Genomic DNA, 20,494 nt, shown 5'->3' with positions numbered 1-20,494 from the left:
TCACTGTGCAGGGGACTCCCCTCCACAGGGCAGCCTGCATCTGCAGCCAAAGTCAGGCAGGCGGCACAGCCCTCAATGCCTGCCTGGAGTGCTGGTCTACTGGTCCGCTACCAGGAGGCTGCCTTCGGACAGCTAGCCTAATCCCCAATGCCTCTGGGGACTGTTGTCCGAAGTCAGCCTCCCAGTAGCAGACCAGCAGATCAGCACTTCAGGCAGGCGTTGAGGGCTGTCTGGATTTTCCAGTTGGCCTCTGACTATAGGCCTTAATAAGCCTTTAAAGAGCCTTAATTTATTTTTCTGCCACCACCTCCCCACTTCCCCATCTCACCTGCAGGAAAATGGCTCAGGGGCAAGACGGTCCCAGCAAACCAGCACACCAGTTGGCAGCACGAAATTCCCACTGACCTCTGTGTGCGTCCCCATCGGGGCTTAACAGCCCAGTCCAAAATTTCACTCTACTTATGTAATGTTTGTAGCTGCAGTTCAGGGAAGTACCTCTGATACTTCCTGTACTGCCCCCTGGACAATGACCCCTCCACCAAACTTCAAGCAAACATTTTCAAGACCGTCACTGACTTTTTCTTTTCTGGATATCTTCCAACCATGGCTTCCAGCCTCATAGACCAACCCCCCCACCCCCACCCCCAACAGCCCAATTCTACCTCCTTCCCAAGACCCACAAACAGGGCTGACCTGGTAGATCCATTGTTCCACTCTGGCTGCTCCAAGAAACTGATTTTTTTTCCTATCACAACTATTTTTTCTCCTCTTGTCCAGTCTCTTCCTATTTACATCAGTCACTCTTCCGATGCTTTCCATCACTTTGGCAGTTTCCAGCTTCCTGGTCCAATCCGTCTCCTTTTCACCACGGACAAACAATCTCCCTACACCTCCATTCCCTTGCCAGGGCAGTCTGAGGAGTTTCCATTTTCCCATGAATGGAGGCCAACCAGTCCCTATCTACCACCATCCTCCTCTGCCTGGTTGAATTTGCTCCAACCTTGAACAACTTCTCCCTTAACTCCACACAAGTTCTCCAACAAAAGGTATTGCCATACGAACAGTATGGGCTTATCTTTGTCTGTTATTTTGTGGGATATATGGGGCACTCTTCATTTCATTTCCACTTAGGTCCCTTCCCTCACTCTTTTACCAAAACATTAATGATGCTATCAGTGCTTTTTCCTGCTCTTGCCCTGAACTAGAAAATTTCACCAACCTTGCTTCTAATTTCCACCATTCTCTTGCCTTCACATCGTCCATCTCCAACTCTTCTCTTCCCTTCCTTAACCTCTTTGTCTCCATTTTTTGGGATAGGCTATCAACCAATATTCACTATAAGCCCACAGTCTCTGACAGACTTCCAGCGCTTCCAAAATGTCTTCCTTTTTCCTCAACCAATGGTCCCCAACCCCCATGGAAACAGATTTTTTGCCTCCTGCCAAATTCAGTATCCCTGCTCACCATAGTTCCTGCTGCTGGCAGTATTGGAAAATTCCACCCGTAAGGAAAAAGGAATGTGCCAGAACTTTGGGTTGGATTTTACCAGCCACCTAGGGACAGGCTGGGAGGCAGGGAGGAGATCCTGGAAGATAGCAAAGGAATGGCCAGAGGGTGGGGGGAGGGGGTGGTGTAATGGTGTGCCCGTCATCTTTCCGCTGCCATGCTATTTTACCAGCGGTGGGGAAGCCACTTAAGTGGCCAATTAAGGGCCCCTTTCCACCACCGCTGGCATTTACTAACGGTGGATGAATCCTCTACCATATGAGGAGAGCTGAGTGAACCTCGGCAGCCTCTCTGAAGGCTTGGGTGTGGGGGGGCCCACCTATTCTGACCCTCCTATTTGGGCACCCTGTGGCCCACACTGAGGCCTCCTGCCTCGCCTCAAGCATTTGTGGGACCCCAACTGCATATTTCAGAGGGCAAGCAATGGCTGCCTCTGCAGCAACCCTTCCCCGCACCTCCCTCTCCTCAGCAACAATTCCCCCCACCCTATCCCCAGTATGCCCGACTGGCCCTGGCAAACACAGACCCCCTTTACCTGGTTTGGAGGGAGGCCTGCGTTCTTGGGGTTCTCTCTTCCAGGCACAGTCCCAGCAGTGGCCACCTCTCCCGGTGGAGGTATTGAGACTGCTGATCTGTCAACACTCCAATTGGCCAGTGGAACCTGTGGGGCTGGCAGTGGTCCTTTGAAGGTGTGGCAACCCCGACGGCAAGTTGTTAATTGCTTGACCTCTGAAATATGCAGCCAGGATCCCACAATGGCTGAGACGAGGTCATCACTGGCTTTGCGGACTGTCATCAGGCTGTAATGACAAAATTCCGCTCATTGTTTCTTTCCAAAAATGAAATGAAATGCCAGGTCAGCACAGTAATAAAGCAGGCTGATGTTCCAGTAGCCCCCAACTTGGCAAAACATGGGTCCATGTCTGAGACAAAAGGAAAATACTGCGGACGCTGGAAATCTGTCTGGAAATCGAGTCTGCCGTAATGGAGTCAAAACATTTACTCCATCTTTCTCTCCACAGATACTGTTAGACTTGCTGAGTTTTTTTCCCAGCTCTTTCTGTTTTTGGTTCATGGGTTCATGTCTATGATTTTTGCTCCCAACAATTTTCCAAATGTGGTGCAAAAGAACGGAGGAAAATTATATATCACCCAAGTTACTCTCATGCACCTCATAACAGCCAAATTAAGAATGGCAAGAGAACTGTCTCTCAGTGAGTTTACCAGTGACTAGCTGAGCCACACAGTTCAACATGGTCCTAAGCTCAATCCTCCGTCAGTGCTGAGTTAGGTGATCTCAGTCCCTGCATTAGCCTAAACTCCCCATAATTGGTTATACCTCCTGAAAGTGTGAATGTTGAATAAAGACACGATCCAGTTCAAAAATCAAGGCTAACCCTCAGTACTGAGGGAATGCTGCACTGTCAGAGGTGCCATCTTTTGGATGAGACGTTAAGCCAAGGCCCCAACTACCCTCTCAGGTGGACATGAAAGAACCCATGGCACTATTTTGAAGAAGACCAGGGGATTTATCCCTAGTGTGCTAGCCAATATCCTTATCCCTCAATCAATGTCACACAAACAGATTATCTGGCCTTTATTACATTACTATTTATGTGCTTGCTGTGCACAAATTAGTCGCCACGTTTCCTATGGCATAACAGCGATTACACTTCAAAAATATTTCATTGGCTGTAAAGCACTTTGAGATGTCTGGTGGTCATGAAAGAAGCTATATAAATGCAAGTCTATTTCGTTTTAATGGGAATGCCCCTATGTGTTTGTAGAGTGTACTGATTTTCACTGTCAAGACTACCTGAACCAGGTATTGGAGACAACTAAGAAAGTAACCAGTAAAGAGAGGGAAGTGAGAGCGAAAACAGAACAAAAATAACATTTGCAACCCAGAAGGTGGTATGCTTATATATGAGAAATATGAAAATAAATTTAAAATGGATCAATGAAATAGTTTTTAAGACATATTGATAAAACTGTATCGTTGTCACTAATGAGGAGACATGTTGGAAACAAATATTCTGATCCTACTATGCTGTATCCCAAAATATATTTAGAAATTATTACTGGGCAAACAGTATCAGATTGTCAAGTGAGCAATTTTACCCTGTACATGGAATTGATTAATGAGAAAATTATGTATAATTGTTTGACATTTCAGTATCACTTGATAAACTCAACACTTCCCATTGCTTTTCTTTTAAGGCTGCAGAAAAGTTAAAATGTGCCATATTTGTACACCCATGGGATATGAAGACGGATGGGAGAATGTCCAAGTACTGGCTTCCATGGCTTGTAGGTTAGTATTAATACAGAGTTCTGCACACAATCCCTGGCATATTGCATCATAGGTCACGGTAATCCTGTAATTCTGTAATCCTCCATAAACCGATATTACAATCTCAAGCTTGCTACTTTGGAGAGCTTTGGAGAGGGAGGAAAAATTAGAGAGAGAGCCAGGCAGGCCACACTCACATTGCATGTAACACAGAATTAACTCAAGAAATGGAAGATTCCAAGCACTCCAAACCCACAACCTCTACCACCAAGAAGGACAAGGGCAGAAAATGCATGCAAACACCACTACCTGCAAGTTCCCCTCAAGGCCACACACCATCCTGACGTGGAACTATATCATCATTCCTTCAGTGTCACTGGGTCAAAATCCTGGAACTCTCCCTAGTGGCAATGTGGGTGTATCTACACTACATGGACTGCAGTGGTTCAACAAGGCAGCTCACCATCACCTCTTCAAGGGTAATTAGTATGCGCAATAAATGCTGGCCTAACCAGCGATGCCCACATCCTGTGAAAGAATAAAAACTGGAGTATCATTTTCAATAGCTATATATGTTAACTTATCCTCCATTCTACTTAATCATTGCCAAAAATAGGGTGCTGGTGTAAAATGGGCAACTGGACTTTGGGGCTAGAGTTTTTGACGGAGCAGTGGACACATCAACCATGGGCCTGAAAGCCAGGGACAATCTTACCTCCATTGTTTGCTGGATTCCTGGCAGCATTTTTTTGCTATCCAGCGGCTAATGAATTTCTGTCAGTATTCCCATCCCTTTAAAAGACCAGAGCCCGCCCCCAAGAGCTGCTGGTCAGTCGGAGGGTTGGCAGCTCTTCAGTCTCAGCAGCAACAATAGAAGCAGTGGCCACCGCTGGGACTGCACCCAGCTGAGTGAACACCATGGGAGCAGGTCACCATCACAACCAGCACATACTATCTGGGGTTGTCAGGCCAGTTAGGCAGGCCCTGACAAAGAGGAAGAAGGAGGTGGGTAAGTGCAGGGCAGGGGACCTTGCTTGCCATGGGGGCAGCCATTGATGCTGGGGCCTTCCGTGAGCCCCAGAGTGCCTGATTAGGAAATCGCCTCCCTTCAATGTTTTACCAGGCACTCTCTCCATCTGGTAAAATGGCAGGAGCTGTGGGAAGAGACCCTTAATTGGCTGCTCAAATGGCTCTAATGTCCTCTGGGGAGGAGGGCATCCTCTATTACCCTCCTTGTGAGGGCCCCACCTCCAAACCCATCCCTAAATGGGTGTAAAATCCAGCCCTTACAGCCTGTTTCATACTCTACCTGATAATCTCAGACCTTGTTCCATTCCTGGTAGTGGCAAAATTACAAACAAATTAGCTGCTGCATAATGGCTAGTTCCTGGCCTCTCTCAGTTACTCCCTCCAATTCATATGCAGAGCCACCTTGACACTTGAATTACACAGAATGGGATTTTACAACAAGAGGAAAAATATCAAACTGCTAACAACTATTATTTTCTCATTCTGTAATCTCATCAAACTGAACATGTTCAGAGTCTCAAAACAATATCTCAAGGTTCATTAACTTCCAGCAAGACTGGAAATCACATTCCACCTTTTGCTACAACAAAATTACCCAGAAAGGGTGTAAAAGGGATTGTGTTCTGAAAAGTAAACCTAGAGTCAATTGCTTTATCTGCTCAAGCAAAAGCAAAAGCAAAACTCTGTTAAATTAAACCCCAGATATCTATAGTATACATAGGAGGTCTTGTGGTGCAGTGGGAAGTGTCCCTGCTTCTGATCCAGAAGCTCTGGTTTCAAGTCCCACTCTAGGCCGAGATGGCCAAAGAAGGTGTGTTCATAATGCAGCCAAACAGGTTGAGTGTCAACTTTTTAAATCCTTCCTGCACATGCCAATGGCAGGCAGTAAGAGTATGAGTGATTCTTGGTCAGCCAAGTGATGGAAAGAAATTGGAGCCTCCAGCATCACTATTCATAGCTTCAGCACTACAACATCCATGTGAAAGTGTATATGACCAAAGCAACTCTGACCTCTTTGGGGGCCAGTTAACTGCCCAGCTGGTGTGGATCAGATTGGTGCCACCAGCATGGGGTTCATTGTTAACATGTAGGTGTTCGCTAGTGTGCAAGTCTGTGAAATCAACACTAACTTCATTCCATGATCCTGGAGGTAGTTCAGACATCTTGAGCGAATCATGAAGATTTGACATTGCGATTTCCCTAAGGAATTGTTTGGTTTTTGACAATTCCCTGGTGACCTTCATGTGCTATATCTATAACACATTCTCTCAATGATAGTAGAATGACAATACAATGCCATATAACACAAGACCAGATTTGGTTGCAATGTTTTCGAACATTGTGAAGACCTTGGGCCATAACTTCTGTGGAGTTGCAATCAGAGTCAGATTGGGGAGAGTGGAGGGTTTGGGTAGTCAGTGAGGAGGCGGTCAGTGTGGGAGGTGATCAGTCGGGGGTGGGGGTGGTCAGTAGAGGGGTTGTCAGTTGGGGGGTAGTCAATGGGGGGGATCAGTGGTCAGGGGGGAGTTGGTCAGTGGATGGGGTAGTCATGGGGGGGTGGTCAGTGAGGGTTGGTCAGTGGGGGAGTAGGCCAGGCCAGGTGAGGACAATAGATTTCCTTCCCTAAAGGGCATTAGTGAACCAGTTTTACAACAATCGACAATGGTTTTGTGCCTATCATTAGACTTTTAATTCCAGATTTTTAGTGAGTTCAAATTTCTCCATCTGCTGTGGAGGGATTCAAACAAAGATCCCTAGGGCATTGCCCTGGGTCTCTGGAACACTAGTCCAGTGATAATACCATTACATCAATGCCTCAGAAAACAATATTTCATATGTTGTATTTTCTTAGGCATGAAATAGGTTGTTGGTGCATTTTTGGCTGAGACATAGGCTGGGATTTTCCATGCCCGCTGGTATCAAGCATGTTCCATGGCATGAGTGGACAATATGGTAAGAAGGCCAAAAATTGGTTTCATCACATCGTGAAACTAGTTTGTGATCGTCTGCTCTGCCCACCAATGGTGGACCATATTTCCTGCCTTCGGATGTGTGGAACCTCAATGTAATACATCAGCATATCATTGTAAGGCCAGCACACCAGAATCGTCACCACCCATTGGATTGTCCATCCACATCGGTGGGAAAACGCACCAATGTGTTTCACAACAGCATATATAAGGCGTGTACTTGGCAGGCTGCATTTCACTCAGGACTTCAAGGCTTTTTTGCCTACCTTGCTTCAGTCAGCACTCGCAGTCATCAGTGTCAGGCTTTATAGGCAGCACCACATCACTTATAGGGAGTTCACAGGCAGGTCTCTCCCTACCAGATCAGCCAAATGTGGGTGGCTTTGCAATAGCTGCAGGGCTAGGGCTTGCATGGGGAAGGGGGAGAAGTGGTCTCAGACAAGGGAAGAGGCTGCAGGACGAGGGCTGTATTGGGGAAGGAGGGTATCCCAGGGCTTGTGTGGGGGCACATGTTGATCTGTGCAAGTGGCTTCACAATTGTAAGGGCTTAGGGGGCAGTCTCCAGAGGAGATGAGGCCAGATGTAAGGGTATGTGTGTGAGAATGGGTGCTGATGTCCCTGGAGCTGGCAGTGATGAGATGCCAGCGAATGAGTGATGGGCTTGAGTGTGTGAGTTTAGAGCGATGAGATGGTTGCCATACCCTGGCGGCATGGATGAGATCATTCATCCTCTATCTGCATTGGATGGCTAACCTCTTCTGTGCAGCATTGGCACTGATCACCACTGCCATCAACTCCCAAGCTGGAGTGGTAATGTTGCTGCCCATCCTGCGGCCAGAGCAGGGTTGGAGGATATACATTCGGCCTCCATGGTGTCCAAAAGACACTCAGGGCTGTAATCTTCTTGCCTTTCAGGGCCATGTCTTCATTCCTGGACTGGAAGCACTGAGTGCGGCTGTACTTTAAATGTGGTGTCTGGCGTGATGAAGCAGCGAAGTAAAGGCATGGCAGGTGAATTGGAGCCTGCCCGCCATCGAAACGGTGTGCATTACAAGAATGCATAATTAATGCGGTGGGTTTGGAACAAGACAGCGTGTAAAGCCACCATTGCAGCCAACAAGTAAAATGTCGTGTTTCCTGCCCACTACCGCACTTAGTGCAAATCTGGGACAATTCTGCCCATAGTCATTTTGCTCATATCTTCCAATTTTTCACCTCCATTGTCATCTGTGATTGCAAAACCTACCATAGTGCCTTCAAAATGTGGAATGCCTCTAAGAACAGACTACAACGTCAATGTGTTCCCTAAATCTCCAATTTAAAATGCTGTCTGCAGAAAGTAGACAAACACCCTCCAAAAGTTACATATCTGAAAGTAATGGTTGCTATTTTTCATTCCCTTTGTTGCCATTGTGAAATTCTTGTGAAGAAAAGAAAGGAGAATTCAGAATCAAAACTGCAGGTGTTGTGGGAGCGGCATTCATCCAGGCAAGTAGGGAGTATTCCATCTCACTTTTGACTTGTGTCTTGTAGATGGTGGACAGGCTTTGGGGGGCCAGGAGGTGAGTTACTCACTGAAGGATTCCTAGCCTCTGACCTGCTCTTGTAGCCACAGTATTTATATGACTAGTCCAGTTCAGTTTCTGGTCAATGGTAACCCCAGGATGTTGATAATGGGGGATTCAATTATGATAATGCCACTGAATGTCAAGGGGCAATGGTTAGATTCTCTCTTGTTGGAGATGGTCATTGCCTGGCACTTTTGTGGCATGAATGTTGCTTGCCACTTGTCAGCCCAAGCCTGAATATTGTCCAGGTCTTGCTGCATTTGGATATGGACTGCTTCAGAATCTGAGGAGTCACGAATGGTACTGAACATTATGCAATCATCAGCGAACATCCCCACTTCTGACCTTATGATGTAAGGAAGGTCATTGATGAAGCAGTTGAAATGGTTGGGCCAAGGATACTACCCTGAGGAACTCCTGCAGTGATGTCCTGGAACTGAGATGATTGACCTCCAACAACACAGCCATCTTCCTTTGTGCTCGGTATGACTCCAACCAGCGGAGAGTTTTCCCCCTAATTCCCATTGACTCCAGTTTTGCTAGTGCTCCTTGATGCCACACTCGGTCAAAAGCTGCCTTGATGGCAAGGGCAGTCACTCTCACCTCACCATAAGACAGGTCGTAATATGCATGCTGATATTTTCCAAACAGTGGCCGGTTTGCCGAATTGGCTGGAGAGCTAGCATGTGGATCAGATTAACACCAACATCACAGGATTTGATCACGTTCTGGATGAGGCAGAATTGGGCCCTGCCTCCACACCCTACCCATAGTAGAAAAATCACAGCATTTGCTGTGTTTTGCAGAATAATCGCCAAGGACCTGCCTTCAGGCAGAAAACTGAAGAAGAAGTTATTTTTCCAAACAATGCAAAGACCTTTCTCATTTGCTATGGAAGTAACTCAGACAAAATATACCCTGTGGCTATTGATGTGATACAATGTTTTATGAGCGAATTAGACTACACAAAATCCCAGTGCTTATATTTGAATGTATGTTTTCTTTGATTTGGTCCCTCAAGTGTATGAAAAAAGTACCATGTCTGTAGCTATGGCATGGAAAGTTATACAGCTGAAGTGCTGAGAGATATCAACATTATTACAAATTAAGTCTCAGAGATGGAACTTGTTCCCATAACAGAAGCAAAGTACCTGACTTGGTCTCATAATACAATCTGATGAGTGTATTGATGTGGTTTGTTACCAAGATTTGTATTTGTGACATTGCACTCAGCACAAGGCTACTTTAATTTTAGAAAAATCAATAATGGTACATTATAATCAGCAGATTGAATGAAAAGGTGATGAGCACTATTATGAAAGCAGTGCCTGTGTGCATACAGAACGAACGTCCACAAACTAAGGGTTTGTCTAAAATAGCATTAAAGGTGAATCCACTTCAGAAGCATATCTTGTAAAACAGAGAACTATTCAAAGCACTCCTTTGAACCAATTAAACAAACTAAAGTATTACTCCGCCGATGCTGCCAGACCTGCTGAGTTTTTCCAGGTAATTCTGTTTTGTAAAGTATTAGAAACTTATTTATAAGTCATTTATGTTAAATCAGACTCATGGCGCCACACAGACCTTCTTCTGAACTGGGTGTCCCACATTAATATCTGTATTACCTGAATTGAAACAATAATATATTTACCATTGGCTTCATTGGCACCCTCATGATTTTAAAACATGATCAGTCATTGCATGTAGAAGGCAGTGCTGCTCTACTACAAAGTTATACTCAACCTGCTGATCAGAAAGTGTAATTACACCACTGTCATCAGGCTGTCAAAATAACTGGAAATTGTGTTGCAACTTCTACCTAAATTTTTTTATTACTAAGGAATTACCTACGGAGAAAATAGACATTGCTGTAAACAATTTTTTAAATGGTAATGGAGAAATTGATGGCAGCTACTACCCCATTTTCCTGAGTGAAACAGGAAGAGTCAAGATTTTACAATACAGTATTAGTTGGAAAACAAATAAAGTTGGAAGGCTGCAGGTCAGATGCTCAAACTGTGCTGAAATAGCTGACCTTAGCCAGACCAGCTCTAGGGGTTGTACGACCAATTCCAGCACCTCTGAAACAGGAAGCAGAAAAAGATCTGTCAGAGTTTTGACTAGCAGCATCAGAGTTCATGAGTAACAATTGCCAGACAATAACTAACACCCATGGAACTATATTCCAGCAAGGAATCTATCCCTTTAGGAGAGAAGGAGCAGTAAAAATTTGTAGATAAAAAGGACAAAACTAAAACACTCAGGTTATCACATAAAATGGTTGCCAAACAAATTTTGTATATGCTTTTCATTTAGGAGGAACAAATTATTCACTGCAATAGCCTTTATCTGTTGAGTAAAGATGCAATTCAATTTTCAGGATATGGATATTGAAAACTAATCTTGGAATGAAATGTTTTATATTTCCCAAAGTTAAATACAATCAAATTAAGCCTCCCCGGTCACAAAATGCCATAAAGCCTTAAAATAAAGGTGGGAATGGGGCACAAATTTCAACACCCATTTTAAAGATTGAGTGAACCTTAATGTGGAGCTATTTACTAAGTAAATCCTTCTTTAGGTATGCCTGCTGAAACAACCACTGCAATGTGTTGCATGCTGTTTGGTGGAATCTTTGAAAAATTTCCCAAATTGAAAGTCTGCTTTGCCCATGGAGGTAAGAATTACATTTTAGCATATCAAAGAAAGAGCCAATGAGTGTGAAATCTGACAACACCATTGCACAAAACAGGCTGATGGCAAATTGGCGAGCCCATTTCACATCAAGCCCACTTCATTTCTTTGATGGCAATAGACTGCCAATCTGCTGTGAACGCATTTTGCACCACTGCAGTTGCTATATTCTACATTTTTAAAAACTTGTTTTCTGGTTGTGGGTAACACTGGCATGGCCACATTTCATGCCCATCCCTAGCTGCCCTGAGAAGATGTTGGCGGGCCAGTTTTGATGAGCTATTGTTTGCACAACTGAGTGTGTAAATAATGACTCAAGGTTGGCCACTTCAGAGGGGATTGAGAGTCATCAATATGTAGACAGGGCACAAACAATGCAATTACAGCTCTTTGGCTTTGTAACACACCATTATCTGGATGGAATGGGACTCATAATTCCTTGGAAAAACTCAGCAGGTCTGGCAGCATCGGCGGAGAAGAAAAGAGTTGACGTTTCGAGTCCTCATGACGCTTCAACAGAACTGAGTGAATCTTAGGAAAGGGGTGAAATATAAGCTGGTTTAAGGTTGGGGGGAGGGAAGAGAAGTGGGGGGGTGCTGTAGGGACAAGCAAGCAGTGATAGGAACAGATAATCAAAAGATGTCACAGACAAAAGAACAAAAGAACACAGACGTGTTGAAGGTAGTGATATTATCTAAACAAATGTACTAATTAAGAATGGATGGTAGGGCACTCAAGGTCCAGCTCTAGTGAGGGTGGGGTGGAAAGGCTAGCAGGACATAACAGATTTAAAAATAATGGAAATATGTGGGAAAAGAAAAATCTATATAAATTATTAGAAAAAACAAAAGGAAGGGGGAAGAAACAGAAAGGGGGTGGGGATGGAGGAGGGAGTTCAAGATCTAAAGTTGTTGAATTCAATATTCAGTCCAGAAGGCTGTAAAGTGCCTAGTCGGAAGATGAGGTGCCAGTCCTCCAGTTTGCGTTGGGCTTCACTGGAACAATGCAGCAAGCCAAGGACAGACATGTGGGCAAGAGAGCAGGGTGGAGTGTTAAAATGGCAAGCGACAGAGAGGTTTGGCTCATTCTTGTGGACAGACCGCAGGTGTTCTGCAAAGTGGTCGCCCAGTTTACATTTGGTGTCTCCAATGTAGAGGAGACCGCATTGGGAGCAATGAATGCAGTAGACTAAGTTGGGGGAAATGCAAGTGAAATGCTGTTTCACTTGAAAGGAGGCCCTTGGACGATGAGGAGAGAGGAAATGAAGGGACAGGTGTTGCATCTTTTGCGTGGGCATGGGGAGATGCCATAGGTGGGGGTTGAGAAGTAGGGGGTGATGGAGGAGTGAATCAGGGTGTCCTGGAGGGAACGATCCCTACGGAATGCCGCCAGGGGGGTGAAGGGAAGATGTGTTTGGTGGTGGCATCATGTTGGAGTTGGCGGAAATGGCGGAGGATGATCCTTTGAATGTGGAGGCTGGTGGGGTGATAAGTGAGGACAAGGAGGACCCTATCGTGGTTCTGGGAGGGAGGAGAAGGCGTGAGGGCGGATGCGCGGGAGATGGGCCGGACACGGTTGAGGGCCCTGTCAACGACCGCGGGTGGAAAACCCCAGTTAAGGAAGAAGGAGGACATGTCAGAGGAACTGTTTTTGAAGGTAGCATCATCAGAACAGATGCAACGGAGGCGAAGGAACTGAGAAAATGGAATGGAGTTCTTACAGGAAGCGGGGTGTGAGGAGCTGTAGTCGAGGTAGCTGTGGGAGTCGGTAGGCTTGTAATGGATATTGGTGGACAGTCTATCAGCAGAGATTGAGACAGAGATGTCAAGGAAGGGAAGGGAAGTGTCAGAGATGGACCATATGAAAATGATGGAGGGGTAGGAGATTGGAAGCAAAATTAATAAATTTTTCCAAGTCCCGACGAGACCATGAAGCAGTACCGAAGTAATCATCAATGTACTGGAGAAAGAGTTGTGGAAGGGGGCCGGAGACCGAGGTTTTCCACCCACGGTCATTGACAGGGTCCTCAACAGTGTCCGGCCCATCTCCCACGCATCCGCCCTCACGCCTTCTCCTCCCTCCCAGAAACATGATAGGGTCCCCCTTGTCCTCACTTATCACCCCACCAGCCTCCACATTCAAAGGATCATCCTCCGCCATTTCCGCCAACTCCAACATGATGCCACCACCAAACACATCTTCCCTTCACCACCCCGGCGGCATTCCGTAGGGATCGTTCCCTCCGGGACACCCTGGTCCACTCCTCCATCACCCCCTACTCCTCAAACCCCACCTATGGCATCTCCCCATGCCCACGCAAAAGATGCAACACCTGTCCCTTCATTTCCTCTCTCCTCACCGTCCAAGGGCCCAAACACTCCTTTCAAGTGAAGCAGCATTTCACTTGCATTTCCCCCAACTTAGTCTACTGCATTCGTTGCTCCCAATGCGGTCTCCTCTACATTGGAGAGACCAAACATAAACTGGGTGACCGCTTTGCAGAACACCTGCAGTCTGTCCGCAAGAATGACCCAAACCTCCCTGTCGCTTGCCATTTTAACACTCCACCCTGCTCTCTTGCCCACATGTCTGTCCTTGGCTTGCTGCTTTGCTCCAGTGAAGCCCAACGCAAACTGGAGGACCAGCACCTCATCTTCCGACTAGGCACTCTACAGCCTTCTGGACTGAATATTGAATTCAACAACTTTAGATCTTGAACTCCATCCTCCATCCCCACCCCCTTTCTGTTTCTTCCCCCTTTCTTTTGTTTTTTCTAATAATTTATATAGATTTTTCTTTTCCCACCTATTTCCATTATTTTTAAATCTTTATGCCCTGCTAGCCTATCCACCCCACCCCCACTAGATCTGTACCTTGAGTGCCCTACCATCCATTCTTAATTAACACATTCGTTTAGATAATATCATTACCTTCAACACGTCTGTGTTCTTTTGTTCTTTTGTCTGTGACATCTTTTGATTATCTGCTCCTATCACTGCTTGCTTGTCCCTTCAACCACACCACCACGCCCCCCTACTTCTCTCTGGCCCCCCCCCACCCCCACCACCCCACCTTAAACTAGCTTATATTTCACCCCTTTCCTAAGATTCACTCAGTTCTGTTGAGGACTCGAAACGTCAACTCTTTTCTTCTCCGCCGATGCTGCCAGACCTGCTGAGTTTTTCCAGGTAATTCTGTTTTTGTTTTGGATTTCCAGCATCCGCAGTTTTTTTGTTTTTATCTTACAATTCCTTGTCCTTCTACAGGACAGAGAGCGCATATATAAAATTGACACCCAACCTTCATGCTAATTACCTAATTCCCAGGACCTGGGCTGAATTCAGCAACAGGACAGATTCACAGGAGAAGTCCTGTGAACTATGATGCTGGTTGTGCCAAAGCACATTCAGAATTTTCAGTTATAACCACAAGTGATATCAATAAATGTACATGTAAAACGACAAACAGAAATGAAAAGAGATTTTTTTCCCCTTTACAATGCAACTATGAAACATTCAATACAGTCTGAAGCTGCAGTCAGGGCCTAATCTTATATCAGAGTTAAGTAAAATGAGAATCCTTGTTGAGGCTTTTCTTTGAAGTCAGTTCAGACCTTAACACTTGATTTACTCTGCACTAGTTTAGTGTCAGAATGAAGCCACTTAATATTGATACTGAATGTATCATAACGCACCCATATGGCAACACAGGGTGAAGATAAGGCATCTTTAACAATGGTAGATACCTTACAAACTTCACTTTGGCAGCAACAGGGGCCACAAAAAGACTCAGAAAAATTGTACCGATTTTTCCCCAATACAAGTTCCCCATAACTTAATATGAGCTCCAACAATCTTAGTTGACACCAAGAGGTAAAGTTCTGGGCTGGAACAATTCCTGTTAGAAAGTAAAAGCAAAAAACTGCGGATGCCGGAAATCCAAAACAAAAATAAAAATACCTGGAAAAACTCAGCAGGTCTGGCAGCATCTGCGGAGAGGAACACAGTTAACATTTCGAGTCCGTATGACTCTTCAGCAGAACTAAGTAAAAATAGAAAAGAGGAGAAATATAACCTGGTTTAAGGGGGGTGGGGGAGGGTAGAGCTCCAGCTCTACCTCTATCCATAGCGGGCGAGGTAGCCGAGGTAGCTGTGAGAGTCGGTAGGTTTCTGATGAATATAGTTGATGATCTATCACCAGAAATTGAGACAGAGAGGTCAAGGAAGGGAAGGGAAGTGTCAGAGATGGACCATGTGAAAATGATGCAGGGGTGGAAATTGGAAGCAAAATTAATAAATTTTTACCAGGTCCCGACGAGAAATAATGGGAGCTTGTCAGAAAGGTAAGGCAATTGTTATGAGGGATTTTAATCTGTGTATAGACTGGAAAAATCAGATGAGCAAAAGTAGCCTAGATGAGGAACTCAGAATATTTTTGGGATAGTTTCTTAAAACAGTATGTTCAGGAGCCAAGCAGACAGCAGGCTATACTAGACCTGGGACGGAGGATGAATTGTTGAACTCAATATTCAGCCTGGACGGCTGTAAAGTGCCCAGTCAACAATTCAACAATTTTAGATAATGAACTCTCTCCTCCATCCCCACCGCCTTTCTGATCTCCTCCCCTTTTTTCCAATAATTTATATAGATTTTCCTTTTCCCACCTATTTCTAAATGTATTTCCATCCATTGTTTTATCTCTACCTTTTAGCCTATTTCGATTCCTTCACCCCACCCCACCCCCACTAGGGCTATCTGTACCTTGCTTGGCCTGCTTTCTACCCTTAATTAGCACATTCCTTAGATAATATCACCACCTTCAACACCTCTTTGTCCTTTTGTCTATGACATCTTTTGGTTATCTCCACCTATCACTGGCCCTCTATCCAGCTCTACCCTCCTCCCCTCCTTAAACCAGCTTATATTTCACCTCTTTTCTATTTTACTTAGTTCTGTTGAAGAGTCATATGGACTCAAAACATTAACTGTGTTCCAATCCACAGATGCTGCCAGACCTGCTGAGTTTTTCCAGATATTTTTATATTTGTCCTGTTAGAAGGTGTTCCATTAAGGAAGAGAGGTGGTTGTGAAGCCTTAATGCATACATTCCAGACTTTTAAAAGCCCATGCTACAAACGTGTGTTATCAGCCAGAAGCCTCGCCCACTGGCCGCTCATGATGGGAAACAGCAGGTGCGCTGGCCACAATTTCCTGTTTATAAAAATGAATAAAGGAAAAACAATTGGCAGCAAACCTGTGATTTCCAGATATGCACAGTGAAGCAAGCCAACCTCCCTGCCTGGAACCGGTATTTATAAAACAGCTCTATAGCTTTGGGTCTTCCATGAAACTTGGATGAATCCTCCAGATGCTCAAGGTTGAATTTCTAATGTGTACAATTTCTTTAAATTTGTTCCAGTCCTTTAATATAAATAAAAAATCCAAGCAGACAGCTACAAAAATTAAAATTGACCAAACTTAATAAAATCAATATTTTTCAATAACTTTGTTTTGATCTCTGGTTTTCTTTTTTGAGTTTAATATCTTCAACATGGAAACATTACATTTACGTAAACCAGTTGGAAGCTACTTGCAGATTTATTGCCACATCAAATGGTAGGAGTTGTGACAAAAATTATACAAAGAATTGAATTTTCAACCATCCTTCTCTAAATATTTATTCCTTTCAACATTTCAATTGTACATTGGAGCCATGAAGATCTTACCGGCTGTATCAATTAACTCTTTGGTAGCACCTTGGTTTCAAAGTCAAAGCTAAAACAGAATTCTACCTTAATTAACTAAAACAGCTTGCTGTGATTTACAAGTTTTTTTTGTTTATGCATACCTCTTAATCTGTTTTATAACACTTGTCACTAAAAAGTTAAAGAACCGTATTGTAGATATTTTGAAAGCAGCAGTTGTACTTAATATTAAAGTGGTTACATTTTTTTCATGACTGTGAGAAAAAAGAAAGTTGTCTTAATATTATTTCCCTTTAGGTGGTGCTTTTCCTTATACCATTGGGAGGATTGAACATGGGTTTAATGTCCGTCCCGATTTGTGTGCCATGGACAACAAGACAAGCCCTCAAAAGTGCCTAGGCCATTTTTACACAGATTCATTAGTACACGATCCACTTGCACTGAAGCTGTTGGTGGAGGTGATAGGGAAAGTGAGTTGGACCTTTTCTCACATTTTGTTCACAGCCTACAGCTCTAACTGAATGTTTATCTTTACACTAAGCAACAATTCACAATGTGCGAATAAAAACAGAAAATGCTGGAAATACTCAACATATCTGACAGTATCTGTGGAGAGAGAAACAGAGTTAACATTTCTGGTCAATGACCTTTCATCAGAACTAGGAAAAGATATGATGTAACAGGTTTTAAGCAAGGAAAGAGTCAGTGAAAGAGGGTGGGGGGAACAAAAGGGAAGGTCTGTGATAGGATGGAAGGTAGGAGAGATTAAATGGCAAAAGGGAGTGGTAATGGCCTAAGCCAGGAAACAAAAACTGTGTCCAGAGGAGATATGAATGGCAGAATCATGAACAGCTTCCACCCAAAAACAAAAAGAGAAAAACCAAAAATAGCATAGAAGATGGAAACAAAATGGGGACAGAGGTTACGATCTAAAATTGTTGAACTCCAGAAGGCTGTAAAATGCTAAATTGTAAGACCTGCCTCTAGCTTACCTTGGGTTTCATTGGAACACAGCAGGAGGTTGAGGACAGAGGGGTTTGAGTGGGAACAAGATGGTGAATTAAAATGACAGGCAAATGGAACCGCGGGGGTCACACTTGCAGACTGAAAGGAAGTGTTCCACAAATCAGTCACCCAAAATGCATTTGGTCTCCCTGCCAAGTATTTCAAGCATTTTTTGCTTTTACTTTAGATTTCCAGCATCCACAGTATTTTTCAAGTGAACAATCTGCTAAAATGCTTTACCTGTAAAAAAAATTTATTTTATAGCCAATCACATTAAATTTTACCTGTCTTTAGGACAAGGTGATGCTGGGGACAGATTATCCATTCCCACTGGGAGAACTGAAACCAGGAAAACTTATTGAATCTATGGAAGAATTCAGCAATGAACTTAAAGTAAGATTAATATTAAGATCTACATGTTGCTCCTTTAGTTCTCAAATACAAAGGGAGAAATTTTCAGCCTCAAGAATGGGTATGTTGAGGAGGGTGGATAGTAAAAATAAGTGATTTTTGAATCGCAACCATAACTAAATTCCAACATATCACTTCCATGTTTAACAGAGGCACATTTGGATATACGCAGCTAACCTACTGTATTCACAGTACCTTTATTTATTGGTACACTTAACATTGTTATGTGATATTAATTGGATCCACTTGCTTTGAATTTTACTGACCCCTAAATTTAACCTCTCCAATACATGTTTCCCCTAGCTTTAGGAAAACTGGCAGCTGAAGGGAGATTTTATTTTTATATTCATGGGATGTGGGCGTCGCTGGCTGGGCCAGCATTTATTGCCCATCCCTAGTTGCCCTTGAGAAAGTGGTGGTGAGCTGCCTTCATGAACCACTGCAGTCCATGGCCAGAATTTCACGTTTGTTGGTCGAGTGGGCCCAACTGACTTGGTAGCAGGCGGGCAATTGCCGCTGGAGAAACGGGCCACGCCGCCATTTTCCGCAGGCGAGCCAATTAAGGCTCACACCATGGGTAAGCGACTCCTGTGGAGAACGGGAAAATAGTCGTGGGGGCGGGCGGCCTCAGACTGCTGGTTCCAGTGGAGAGCCAGCAGCCTGTATAAAGAGTGGCCAGGCAGCCTGCTTGAAGCAGTGCACTATGGCCACTCGTGGAGAGAGGGAGGGAGGTGTGAGTGGACAGCAGCATGAGCAGAAGAAGGGGGGCAGGCTGCAGGAGAGGCCAGAGGGGGGCCACTGTGCCCCCTCAATTTTTAGATGCATGCCTTGATGTCCTCCTGCAAGAGGTATCCTGCTGTATCCAGAGGATGGGAGGAGGAGGGCTCTCCCATGTCACCAGCCAGGTGTGGGACGAGGTGGGTGACGCTGTAAGCGCCCATGATGACGTGCAGCACATTGGCATCCAGTGCAGGAAAAGATTCAATGATTTGCTGTGCTCTGGACGGGTAAGTACCATGTCTGTCTTGGCCATTTGACCCAGAAGGCAGCATTTGAGTCCCCACATCATGTCTTGCTGTTGTTACTGCATTGGGCATTTGGTGCACACTGGGTGGGCAAACAGATAGTGACCATGCTTACATCAGCCTTACTGGTTGAGGAGAAGAAGGGTTCTCCTGGCAGCATATGTTGGTGTTTGTGGCATTTGAGTAGTCTGGGGGCAACCTGCAGGGGAGGCCGCTAGACACATACTCAGAACTCCAACACATGTCATATTGATGGTAATGAGATGGTGCAAAGGGTGCCTCAAGGCGTTTTGGGCAAGTGCCATATGCTGGTATCAGCACTGCACCCAGTTGTGCCTCCTTGCCATGGGTGCTAAGACCCATGTGCTATTCAAAGTGATGGATGCCAAACGTGTCCAAGGTGGCCATTGGGGGAGGGGGTTGGGACCAGCCCAACTATCTTCTGAGGACTGATCACCAGTAGTGTGGACAGGAGCCGCTGGAGGCCTCAGATGGGCCACTGTGGTTGGGGTGTGGCGTGCACATGCAGAGTACATGAGCGAGCAGCCCCAATAAATCCTCTTCTCTATTTTGCAGGTAAAAAGTCACCACAATGCCCAGGAGCACCAGAGGACTGGAGGTGGGTGCGCCCTCCGAAAGCGCCTCATGCCTTTTGAAGAGCAGGCCATGGAGCTGGGCAGGAGGCAGGAGGCCAGGGCAGCTGGGGGCAGCGAGGCTGAGGTCCGGCGGGCAGGTATTTGAGGTCCACAGTCCCATCCACTCTGTCTGCCTACCATCCAAACCACTGATGGGTGCTACCATCATTAATGCTGAAACAATGCTCATTCACAGACTGAGACATTCTGACGTGTGGGTCATACAGAAGAGACTCTTGTCCCCTTGTGGAATCGCATCTCCACCACCTTCCAAAGTCACCTTATCCCATTTGTGACCACCATCACCATGGTCTAACATGAAATTGGATCGCTGCTGCACAGCCAAAAACTTATTTCATCTTAGGGGGTTTGGGACCTCCTGCACACTTTCAGCCAGTGCGCCCCACATTACTTTGTCCAAAAGGTCCTCAGCACCTCAGCTGTGAACCTCATGGCACTCAACTTAGATGAACGCTACTCATCCCTGCGCCAACAGGAAATGTTGCCTTCTGCCAAACCGGTCTATGCCCCTCCTTACGGAATGAAGGCCAATAATGTGACCTCTCAATTTCCTGTGATCCACGGCAAATGTCGCCACTGTTTGCGATGTTTCCTCAGCCCCGCAACTATCCAGGCCACAATGCACACAGG

The 20,494-nt window shown here is 45.1% G+C and overlaps 1 protein-coding gene across 1 annotated transcript in view; it reads left to right on the top strand.

Annotated features, from left to right (window-relative positions):
- The window catches only part of acmsd (aminocarboxymuconate semialdehyde decarboxylase), a 53,309-nt gene that overhangs the window by 25,006 nt on the left and 7,809 nt on the right, over window positions 1–20,494 (top strand). Inside the window, exons 6-9 of the mRNA XM_041200694.1 lie at window positions 3,727–3,820; window positions 10,951–11,046; window positions 17,065–17,237; window positions 18,067–18,165. Of these exons, the coding sequence (XP_041056628.1) occupies window positions 3,727–3,820; window positions 10,951–11,046; window positions 17,065–17,237; window positions 18,067–18,165 (462 nt within the window). The remainder of the gene's footprint in view (window positions 1–3,726; window positions 3,821–10,950; window positions 11,047–17,064; window positions 17,238–18,066; window positions 18,166–20,494) is intronic.

This window comes from Carcharodon carcharias, chromosome 12 (genome assembly GCF_017639515.1).
Source record: "Carcharodon carcharias isolate sCarCar2 chromosome 12, sCarCar2.pri, whole genome shotgun sequence".
Lineage (NCBI taxonomy): Eukaryota > Metazoa > Chordata > Chondrichthyes > Lamniformes > Lamnidae > Carcharodon > Carcharodon carcharias.
The sequence above is the reverse complement of the archived record's forward strand: the minus strand, read 5'-3'. Positions and strand labels throughout refer to the sequence as shown.